A 12,568-nucleotide genomic window follows, 5' to 3' on the forward strand; every position below is an offset into this window, starting at 1 on the left:
GTTACAAGAAGGTAGCACTCCCGGGCTATCACAAGAAGATAGCCTTGTGATTGGGGGATTTGCTGGTGCAAATGCTTTGGGGATCCAGGAAGGATGCTCTTACACTCCACTGTTTGGCCCTGACCTCCCTTCTCTCTCAAAGGCCGTTAGATGTCGTAATGGTGTGATTAGCTTTTTAGATGGTTATATACTAACTAGTAGTCTGGTTTATTTTATTTTATCTTTTAAACTAGAGTCTGTGACCAGCAGCAGCCGCTTCCCGCCCAGCCACCACCTGTTAAGAATATATAATTTAAAGGAAGCCCAAACTCCGGTCCTGGTCCTTGCGTTTGACTCTGAATGAGTGTGCTCTATTGACAGTTGTTTGGGGTGGAGAATGTGTGGATGGAGGGTGATTTGTTTTCTGAATTCGCTGGTTTTGAAACAGGGTTGTGTGTGCATGACTTAAATCTGTAGTCAAGAAGACTTGGTTTAATGTTTTGTTACTAAGAGTCTTATTGTGTGCTCTAGTCATTATGCATTTTATTGTAAACTAGGGTTAAGGTTTTCTCTTTTAGAAGGCACACCTGTATCCAAATTGGGAGATTCTCTGCTGGAATCGGGCAGTTAAATTGCTTTATGTAGCAAATAATTGGTACCGTATTTGAAACCAACATATCCGTACTTTAACAGGCTGTGTATTTTTTAGTTTTCAATTATTTATGTATCAGTATATATGGTGCAGAGCCACACTATTCAGTAGAAATACTGTGTAAGCCACATATGTTACTTTACGTTTTCTGTTAACCCATTTAAAAAAGGTGAAAAGTAGCAGGTGAAATTCATTTTAAAAATATTTTTAACCCTATACCTTCAAAATGTTATTTCAACATATCTTTAATGTAAAAAAATCCAGCTTTTACTTTCTCAGTAAATCTTCGAAATTCATTGTGTATTTTACATTTGCTACCCACCCCGATTTGGATACTAAATTTTCATCAGAAGTACTTCCTCTATGTTTAGATTTCTTAAAATTTAGAGTTGAAAAAGTGGATTCTCATGTTGGTGTCGTTCCAAATTAACTTAAAAGTTATCCTCTAACTGAAGAGTATCCGTTTTTAAAAATTCTACTAGTTAAAATAAAAAATAACTCAGTTCCTTTGTTGCCCTAGACCTCTCTCTCGTTTTCACTAGCCACATGTGTCCAACAGCTACTGTTGTAGACAGCACAAGTACAGAACCTTAAAAAACAGTTGCTGGAAATGTAACAGATCACAATACCAACTCTTGGAGAAGACTTAGAAAATGAGGACTATTGTATGCGGCTGATGGGTCTGCATAGTTATACCCCTGGTACGTTGTTTGGCAGTACCTGAACATGTTAATTATGACCTTTGGCCAAGCAGCTTCAATGAGGTACAAGCATACGTGCACTGAAAAAATGTATACAGGGGTGTACAAGAGCGTATATACATCATTAGAGATAGCCCTAAAGTGGAATTCAAATGTCCAAAAGGAACAGAATGAATAAGTAAATATATTGTGATGTCTTTGTGGAATACTACATAGAAAGAAAATAAGCCAACTTCAGTTACATACTACAGTGTGGATGAATCACATGTTAATTGAAAGCCAGACTCAAAAGCATTTTTAATACATGATTATATTTATCTGTAAGTCCAAACAGGCAAAATTACTATGGCATGTTAGAAGCAAGTAAGGGCAGTGATTACCTTGGGGAAGAAAAAGGGGAATGTTACTGTGAGTAAGTATGGGAGGGACTTGCGTGGTAGTGGTAATGTTCTGTTCCTTGACCTAGACGGTGGATGCACAGGTGTGTTCACTTTGTGATAATTCATTGTATTTTCCATTTATATATTAGACCTCAATTTAAAAGTTTTAAAAACATGGATTATTGCAGTCAATTCATCATGAGAACTTTATTCAGTATCCATTTTCCACTGAAAGATTGGAAAAGAAAGCCAAGTTTCTCTAGTTTAAAAATTTATAGAAAAAAGTTAACTTAGTAATGAATTAGCTCCCAAGAGAGGTTTTGTTATAGTAAAAAGGTTACAAATATTTGGATTTGGAAATGCCTGTGTTTAGACCCAGCCTGACCCTTAGTTATTTTGTGACCGTAGCCAAGGGTGGTAATCATTAATGCTGTTCCCCAAATGTTTGTATCTTTATAGCCTCTCCAAACAAGTACGATTGCATTCCTCGCCTGCTTGTGGTTGGGTAGAGCCATGTGACTAATTTTGGCCAATAAGTTGCGAGTGGAATTCAAAATAACTGTATGTTAAAACAGAAATAAACATATGAAAAGATAACTCAATAGATAACTGTCTGTTAAGAAGAACCAAATGGGTATTCTAGACCTGGAAAATACGGTATCTGAAGTTGAGAATTAGACGGATTCGAAAACAGGCTGGACACATCCGAAATCAGGATGGGAACACTCAGGAACAAGCCAATAGACAATATCCAAGCTGAATCACAGAGGAAAAAAACAGAGCATAAGAGAAATGGGGGACACAGAGAAAAGTTCTAAAATCTGTTTAATACGAGCCCCCGAAGAGGAGAGAGGGAGAAGGGGCAAGTGAAATATTTGAAGGAAAAATGGCTGAGAATTTTCTAGATCTGATGGGAAACTTTAAGTCACTGAACCAAGAGGCTCAGTAAGCCCAACAGGATAAACACAAGCATTCACTTCACACAACAAACAAAACGTATCTAAGTATCTTACAGCCCAGTTACTGAAAATCAAACATAAAGAGACATTTAAAAGCACTTAGAGAAGGCAGGATATATTTCCTTGAAAGGAGCCAGAATAAGACTGAGAGCTGACTTTTCAACAAAATTATTAAAACTAGAAGATAATGGAGTAACATCTTGAAAGTGATGAAAGAGGGGAAAGAAAAACCTACCTGGCATTCTTTACCCCAATGAAAAATATCTGTCAGAAATGAAGGCAAAATTAAGATGCTTAAATGCAGGTAAATAATAGGAAGGACTTTTACTGCCATTACAGTTGCGTGAAGTACTGAGCGGAATTCTTCAGGTTAAAGGAAAATGGTGCAGATGGTAGCATGGAACTAAAGGAAGGAATGAAGATCACTAGACAGAGTAAATACATGAAAAAATATAAGAGAATATTGATTATTTCAAACTCTTTCCCTCTCCTCGGGACTTCCTGTTCTCTGACACATAACAGTATTGAAATTAGGCCAATTAAGAACCCTAAAATGGCCTCTAAGTGTTCAAGTGAAAGGAAGAGTCATGCATCTCACTTTAAATCAGAAGCTAGAAATATTTAAGCTTAATGAGGAAAGCATGTTGAAAGCTGAGACAGGGCAAAAGCTTGGCCTCTTGTGCCAAACACCTAGCCAAGCTGTGAATGCAAAGGAAGAGTTCTTGAAGGTTATTAAAAGAGCTACTACAGTGAACACATGAATGATAAAGTGAAACAGCCTTATTGCTGATATGCAGAGCGTTATAGTGGTCTGGATAGAGCACACCAGCCTCAACATTGCCTAAAGCCAAAGCCTAATCGAGAGCAAGGCCCTAACTCTCTTTAATTCTATGAAGATTGAGAGGTAAGGAAGCTGCAGAAGAAAACTCTGAAGCTAGCAGAGTTTGGTGCATGAGGTTTAAGGAAAGAAGCTGTCTCCATAACATAAAAGTGCAAGGTGAAGTGTTGATGTAGAAGCTGTAGCAAGTTATCCAGAAGGTCTAGCCAAGATCATTAATGAAGATGGCTACACCAAACAACAGATTTTCAATGTAGACGAAGTACCCTTCTACTAGAAGGAGGTGCCATTTAGGACTTTCATAGCTAGAGAGGAGAAGTCAATGCCTGTCTTCAAAGCTTTAAAGGACTGGCTGCCCCTCTTTTTATGGGCTAATGCAGCTGGGGATTTTAAGTTGAATCCAGTGCTCCTTTACCATTCTGAAAATCCTAGGGCCCTTAAGAATTATGCTACATTTACTCTGCCTGTGGTCTGTAAGTGAAACAACAAACTCTGGACGACAACACATCTGTTTACAACATGGTTTACTGAATATCTTAAGCCTACTGTGGGTACCTGCTGCTCAGAAAAAAGATTCCTTTCAAACTATTACTGCTCATTGACAATGCACCTGGTCACCCAAGAGCTCTGATGGAGATGTACAAAGAGATTAATGTTGTTTTCATGCCAGCTAACACAATACCCATTCTGCAGCCCAAGGATCAAGGAGTAATTTCAACTTTCAAGTCTTACTATTGAAGAAATACATTTCGTAAGGCTATAGCTGCCAGATAAAGTGACTCCTCAGGTGGATCTGGGCAAAGGAAATTGAAAATCTTCTGGAAAGGACGCATGATTCTAGGTGCTGTTAAGAACATTCGTGATTCATGAGAAGAGGTACAAATGTCAACATTCACAGGAGTTTGGAAGAAGTTGACTCCAACCCTCATGGATGACTTTGAGGGGTTCAAGACTTCATGGAGGAAGTCACTGCAGATGTGGTGGAGACAGCAAGAGAACTAGAATTAGAAGTGGAACCAGAAGATGTGACTGAATTCCTGCCATCTCAGGATAAAACTAGTAGGTGAGTTGCTTCTTAAGGATGAGCAAAGAAGGTGATTTCTTGGGCTTCCCTGGTGGCGCAGTGGTTGAGAGTCCGCCTGCCGATGCAGGGGACACGGGTTCGTGCCCCGGTCTGGGAAGATCCCACGTGCCGCGGAGCGGCTGGGCCCGTGAGCCATGGCCGCTGAGCCTGCGCGTCTGGAGCCTGTGCTCCGCAACGGGAGAGGCCACAACAGTGAGAGAGGCCCACGTACTGCAAAAAAAAAAAAAAAAAAAGAAAAGTGATTTCTTGATATGGAATCTACTGGTGAAGATGCCGTGAAGATTGTTGAAACGATAACAGAGGACTTAGACTATTATGTAAACTTAGTTTATGAAGCAGCAGCAGGGTTTGAGAAGATTGATGCCAGTTTTGAAAGACATTCTGCCGTGGGTAAAATGCTGTGAAACAGCAGTGCATGCTACTGAGAAATTGCTTATGCAAGGAGGAGTCAGTCACTGTGGCATATGCTTCATTGTTTCATTTTAAGAAACTGCCACAGACACCTCAACTTCCAGCAGCCACCACCCTCATCAGCCAGCAGCCATCAGCATCAAGGCAAGACCCTCCACCAGCGAAAAGATGATGGCTTGCTTGAGGCTCAGTTGATGGTTAGCATGTTTTTTAACAGTAAAGTTGTTTTTTTTTTTTATTTTGCGGGACGCGGACCTCTCACTGTTGTGGCCTCTCCCGTTGTGGAGCACAGGCTCCGGACGTGCAGGCTCAGCGGCCACGGCTCACGGGCCCAGCCGCTCCGCGGCATATGGGATCTTCCTGGACCGGAGCACGAACCTGTGTCCCCTGCATCGGCAGGCGGACTCTCAACCACTGCGCCACCAGGGAAGCCCAACAGTAAAGTATTTTTAAATTAAGGTATACACATTTTTTTTTAGATATACTACTATTGCACACTTGATAGACTATAATATAGTGTAAACAAAACTTTTATGTGCTCTGGAAACCAAAAAAATGTGTGACTTGCTTTATTGTGATGGTCTGGAACTGAACCCACAATCTCGCTCATGTATGCCTGTATGTAAAACTATGGGATGTCATTGCAACAATGCTTAGAGGGAAACTTGTTGCTTTAAATGTCTCTACTACAAAAGGAAAGTTGAAAATCAGTGATCTCCAGGCTTCTATTTCAAGATACTAGAGGAAGAAAAGCAAATCGAATCCCAAGGAAGTAGAAAGGAGGAAAGAAAGGTGAGCACAAACGTCAGTTGTAGGAAAGGAAAAATACTGTCCGATATTTCTTATGAGCATTGGTACAAAAATCCTAAACAAAATATTAGCAAATTGAATCTAGTAATAAACTTAAAGAACAATACATCATGATCAAGTAGAATGTTACTTTGTTCATTGTAAATCAACCACGTGTACAGAATAAAGGAGAAAAATCGTATGTCTGTTAAAATCTCAGGAAACTAGGAATAAAAGGGAACATTCTTAATATGTTAAAGAGTATCTGTAGAAACCATCCTAATTAAATATTGAATATTTCCCCATTCACTAGGGTTGTTCACTGTCATCACTGCCACTCAACATTGTACTAAAGATTCTAGTGAGTGTAATGAGGAGAAAATAAAAGAGCATCAAAACTGGAAAAATAAAACAGTTATTATTTGTAGATCATGTGTGGGAGTACCTAGAGACTCCAGAATAATATTTGGACTATTATAAATTATAAGTGAATTATCAAGAGTGTTGAATATTGGGTCAATATAGAAAGACCAATGATAATTATAAATACTTAGTAAAGAACAAATAGAAAACAGAATTTGAAAACAACCCACTGAACAAAAAATTTCTTGGAATAAATCCTGAAATATCTGAAGGATGTTCACAACCTCTACACTGAAAATACAAAACATTTCTGGGGGAAATTAAAGTGGACTTAAATAAATGGAAAGATTTTATTTTCATGACTTGCAAGTCTGGGTATCAATAAGATATCTGTACTCTACAGATGGAACTGTAGACTCAATGCAATTTCAAAGTCTCAGCCAATGGTTTTGGTGGAAATTGATGAATGACCAAGGCAGTATTGAAGAAAAATAACAGAGCTGGAGAGTTTATAAAGTATCAAGACGTACCATAATGTTGCAGTGATTAAGAGTTGTATTGGCCCAAGGATAGACACACAGAAACTGACACTTGGTTTACTACAAAGATGCCAGTGGAATTCACTGGGGAAAGAAGTATTTTAAATAGTCTGAGTCAGTTGCTTATTCATAGGGAAAAAAATGAACCTGGACACTTACCTCATACATTGAAATTACAATTAAATTTCTAAAAGAAATCATAGGAGAATATGAACTTGGGACAGGCAATTTCTTCTTGAATAAGACACTAAAAGGATGATAAAAGAAAAAATAAATTTGATTTGATTAAAATGAAGAACTTTTTGTTCCTTAGAGACCCCCTAAAAGAGTGAAAAGGTGGTGTGTATATGTAATATGTGTCTTACTGAGAATGCAAGTCCAGAATATTGATAGAATGCCTATGGTTCAAAAACGAAGTCTGTCCAAAAAATAGGCAAAGACTTCAACAGATGCTTTACAAAAGTAGGTCTCAAAAGGGCAATAAACATATGAAAGGGTGCCCAACATAATTGGTGATCAAATGCAAATTGAAACTAAAATAAGATCTTACTACATACCCGCCAGAATGGTTAAAATGAAAGTTTAACCATTTACATGGTTAAACATTTACATAGTTTGGGCAAGTATTTGAAGGAATTAGAACTCTTATGTTGCTGGTGGAAATGTCACTTGGTAGAGGTTAAATGTTTGGGAGTACCTACTAAAGCTAAGCATATATACAACCTCTGACACAGTGTTTCCACTTCTGAGTATATACCAATAGCAATGAATGTCATGTCCACCAGGAGACACATGCAAGAATGTGTCAGCTTTATTTATATGTGCCAGAAACATTTGAGAAACAGCCCTCCAGTAGAGTAAGTAAATCAATTCAGAGTATTTTGTGTAAAATGCACAAAATAATATTACACAAAAGTTTATTTTTTAAAAAGACCACTGAGACCTACAATAATATGGATGAATCTCACAGAATGATACTGAGTGAAAGATACAAGGGTCCATTCCATTTATATAACTCCATGTATAAGAAATTCAAAAATAGCCTAAAGTAATCTGTAGTGATAGACGTCAGACTGGTGGTGACCCTTTGGAGAGGTGTCCTAACTGGGAAAGTGCCCAAGGGAACCTTCGTAGATCCTGGAAATGACCGTGGTGGTGATTACATGGGTGTAACATATGTAAAGTTCAAGATGTACACTCAAGATTTATGGACTTGACTTTGTAAGTCCTACATTAGTTTGAACAAATAACCTATGAGGAGATTGCTATTCATTCCTTCTATTCATTGGGAACACTACCCAGTTGTCATTGCTTTGTGTCACTTCATTCAACCCTTTTAAAGTAGCACTTGTATAGGTCTCTACTTCTCTCCACTGCCCACTCACTGGACAGACTGTCCAGCAGTAACCCCAGCTCCCAGCACCACAGTGGCCCTGGGTGGCAATTGGAGGAGAACAGCCTTTGATCAGCCCTAAACACAAACTACAATCTCTCTTCTCTTCTCACAAAGCCTGTTCTCAGGCTGTCCTCTTCTGAATCTTTTGCCTGTACAGGGGTTAATTGGTAAACTCTCTGAAATTTTGTGTTAGTTTTTTTGGAGGAAACATTTTTCTTCCATTTACCTTCTCTACACAAAACATTTTAAATTGTTTCTCTTCTTCCATTCATTTTTGAGCGATTCCTCAATAAATTCTGAGTATTATTAAGCTTAAGGCTTGATGCTTAGAAAATGTGTTGAGATCTATTTTAAATGTTTTAATAGGTTAAATTATGAAGTGCTGGCTTCATAAATGGGTTGTCAAATGCTAGAAGCCAGCAAAAAAAATGGTTTGATTCATTCAACGTCTAGATGGGAAGTGAATTTTATTGCCCTCGGACTTCTGTAAAAGCAGCCTTCAGAATCTGAGGAGTGGAGGCTTAAACGCATTAGAAAAAGATTAAAAATAAATGTAAATGAAATGTGTTTTTCACTCATCAATTGAGCTAACACAAAGTAAAAGCAACAAAATAGTGAAAAAACAGAAAAATTAGTGAAATAGGAAAAATTGAGCCGGTTAACAAGTGAGAAGCTGGTTTATTATAAACCTGGTAAAACAGACACGTTTGGCAAGTGCGATGAAGACAAATGCGAAGCACAAGCAGCATCAGGAATGAAGGAAAGTATAACTGCAGATATAAATACAACAGATCTTAAAATCAATAGGAAAAGAACAATTTTAAGGGAACTATAAATTACCAGAATTGATCCAGGAAGAAGTAAAATACTGATATGGACCAAAAACCATTAAAGAAATTGAACTCAGGGATTTTCTTCTGAACAGAGGCACTACTGTCAAGCAAGATCTAACAAACTTTCAAGGAAGATTAACTCCCATCTTATTTTATCGATAGCTCATAAAAAATTTTGGAAGGATTTCCATCTCATTTTGTAGGGTTAGAATAATCTTGTTACTGTTATCAGGTAAAGCTTGCACGGGAAAAAAATTTATAGACTGGTCTGACGTGTACATAGATGCGCAAACCTTAATTAAACTTCTTAGTAATATTTTGAATCCAGCAGTGTAATAAGAGTTAAGGTCAGGAAGGAGGGCTTATCCAAGGAATGTAAGGATAATTCAACGTTAGACAAATCTTTCAACGTGGTTCACTGTAATAACAGGGAGGAGATATACTGCATGTAATAGATGCTGAAAGAGCATTCTATGAAATTTAATACTCGCTTGTTTTAATGCCTTCGTAGGTATGTTTCCCAAGCTCACACTGTACTTCCAGCAGCGGTTTTGTTTTGTTTGTTTTAGATTTCCAAAAGTCTCCAAAGAAGATTTCTGTATTTCAAAATGCATTCAACCATGCAACTGAGGCACTTTCATCTAATATTCAGTTGAAAATGATTAATCTGCGATTATATTTAGTGTATATTGACATACTAAAGGGGCAGATATCATGAGAAGAATCTAATAGAGGCTTCCCTGGTGGCGCAGTGGTTGAGAGTCCGCCTGCCGATGCGGGGGACGCGGGTTCGTGCCCCGGTCCGGGAAGATCCCACATGCCGCGGAGCGGCTGGGCCCGTGAGCCATGGCCGCTGAGCCTGCGCGTCCGGAGCCTGTGCTCCGCAACGGGAGAGGCCACAACAGTGAGAGGCCCGCATACCAGAAAGAAAAAAAAAAAGAATCTAATAGAATTCTATAAACACTTTCCAGGCAGTGAAATGCTCCAGTTAAAATTATATGCGTGTGGGTTCACATCAGTATTCCATAGTACCTGTGTGCCTTTTCAAAGGTGAATATGTAAAATCTTGTTACAGATCAATAGGTGAACATTTTCAATCAATTTTGATGACAGGAACACTAACTTTGAACCTGAATTGAGGAAAATGTTGTCTTCTCTAAGAGAATTCCATTTTTCTAATTAGTAGACCTATACTACAAAAAAAGAACTAAATTACTATGTTTTGCAGTTTGTCAATAAAAAAGGTGTAAATATTTGTCTTCTCTCTTGTTGTACAAATACCTGCATAATACCCTCAAGTTGACCTCTTTCCCTGCAAAGCCTAAAATATTTAATGTCTGGCCTTTTACAGAAAAAGTTGTTAATCTCTGCTCCAGCCTGTCAGTGTCTTTTTAAAAAATTCAGCTTTTCTTGTTTGGCTCCTCCATTCCTGCTGTTACTTTTCCCTTTTCCCACTTGTTTCCTTGTCATACCTTCTCTATATTATACATTTGTAGCAGTAACATAATTAATACCTGCTCCCCATGCCTTGCCTGCACCTTTGACCAGTTAACTCTGTAAACAGAGAGGAGATGTGGTAGGCTTTGGAAAGTACCAAGTGGTTACTTTGAGAAAAAGCTCAAGATCAAGGATTTGGAGCAGGTCAAAAATGCGTCTTAAGTGGAGAGATGAGAACACATTTTAGGCGCCCAGAATTTTATCGATGAACTAAAATGCACCCTTCAGCCCTATTTCAAAGACTACAGTGAGTATGGGTAGAGTGAACTCTGTCCAGCGGCCTAGAAACACGGCCATGATGGTTCTGCTTTCTTGAGCTCCGGCTTTGTCACGTTTCCATGGTACCCTGCCTAATCAACAACTTCATACGCTGTCATCACTTCACAGTGAGAGCACTGTTAGCTTCTCTGTAAGCTGTTCTTAGGTCCTTAGTAGCATATGAGCACTGCAATTCTCAAGATCTCTTCCGTTTGAAGAATCTAGGGAAAAGGAAGACTTGTTTTCCCTTCTTTTCCCACTTACCTGAACGTATCATGGGTACGAATCTGCACCCGCTCAGTTGCATAGAAAAACAAATCATGTTTTACTTTTCTGTCTTTAAGCGTGAATTTCCTTGTGTACTTTCAAGAAAATTATTCTAAATCTTTTCTTTTTAAATACCTAGTTATGACATTAAGATGGTTCAGCATCTACTCAATAGAGATGATGCCGCAGCTAGTGTGTGTGTAGCAGTCTGTTTTTCCTGGTGCATTTTGAGACCTTACTCATTCTCTTTCTGATTTCCTGAGAAAAGCTATGTAAAATATACTTACCAAACTACGAAACTCTACCTATGATTAGAGGGGGTGTTGTTTATTTTACCTTTATGTTTGTTTTCTAATTTAATATTTTTAATGACTTAAAGATCATTTTTAAAAAATGCAGTCAGTTTAATTTATTTCCATTCCTCATGCCTTTCAGCTCCTGGTGATAATTCGTTATTGCTGCTGCGAGCAGAGTTGTATTTATCCATGAAGAACTATGAACAGGCTCTGCAGGACGCCAGTGCAGTTTGTCAGAATGAACCTCTCCTGCCTAAGGTATTTGTTTGTATAGGTTGGCTTTGGAGATAATAAATGTAAATTTATGGGATTTTTAAAAATTCTATTGAAGTATAGTTGATTTACAGCGTTGTGGTAATTTCTGCCATCCAGCAAAGTGATTCAGTTACGCGTATATACATTCTTTTTCATATTCTTTTCCATTATGGTTTGTCACAGGATATTGAACATAGTTACCTGTGTATGGGATTTTCTGAAGAATAAAGTAAGATCGTTGTGATTAGTACCTACGGACAGAGTACATTTCCCTCAAATTGTAGATAGTCTAAATGTAGCAATCCACTTCATAATAAACCAATTCAGTTTAAAAGACCAAGTTTCCAACTGGATCTGGATAGGAAACACTAATTTAGATTACTATTAGTAGATGATTAGCTGAATAATATGCCTTAGGCACTGAACAAATATATAAACAAACTAATAGAATTTTATGAATTGGTGAATAAAGAAGAAATGTTTAAAATTATAGTTTAAGTAGGAAGATACTATATTATTATTATAATCATAATAATAGTGATTAGCAGTTGGGCCCTAATATGCATGGTGCATATAAATGGTGTTAGTAAAAGGGTGAATGTTTTGTATGTATTTATTTTGTAATAATTTTAATCTCTGTGTCTTGGTTGGAAAGGTCTGATATTACTTCCTCTAGTGACACGAAATAAGGTTTGCTAACCTAATAACAGTAGCTTAAGTTGTCCTTGAGGTCTTTAAGGAGTCAAAGAATAAAAGTTGTAACTTTTTTTCGTGAATTTTTGAATTTTAAACCCCTTAAGAGATTTTAAAGTTTTAAAGAACTTGTGATGAGATTAATGCCTATAGCATTCTCTATTATCTAATAAAAATACTTTTTTCTCCTGCTGTATTGCTTTTTAATCATCTTTGTTTTAGAAACACTGAAGAAACATTAACCCAGGTTAATAGACAGGATGGATGTAGCTTGCTCTTCCTTTCTTCCTTCCATCCATTCATCCAACCAGTCATCCTTTAAAACAAAATGTTTTCATATTAGATTGAGTATTAAGATGGGTGTGGGGATGAGTCCAA

General features: G+C 37.8%; 1 protein-coding gene across 2 annotated transcripts in view; it reads left to right on the forward strand.

The window, feature by feature from the left end:
* The window catches only part of LONRF2 (LON peptidase N-terminal domain and ring finger 2), a 96,765-nt gene that overhangs the window by 1,027 nt on the left and 83,170 nt on the right, over nucleotides 1-12,568 (forward strand). For both annotated transcript variants that reach the window (XM_067704165.1, XM_067704166.1), the window contains exon 2: nucleotides 11,382-11,500. In XM_067704165.1, coding sequence (XP_067560266.1) covers nucleotides 11,382-11,500 — 119 coding nt within the window. The remainder of the gene's footprint in view (nucleotides 1-11,381; nucleotides 11,501-12,568) is intronic.

Source organism: Pseudorca crassidens, chromosome 14 (genome assembly GCF_039906515.1).
Source record: "Pseudorca crassidens isolate mPseCra1 chromosome 14, mPseCra1.hap1, whole genome shotgun sequence".
In the NCBI taxonomy this organism is placed as follows: Eukaryota; Metazoa; Chordata; class Mammalia; order Artiodactyla; family Delphinidae; genus Pseudorca; species Pseudorca crassidens.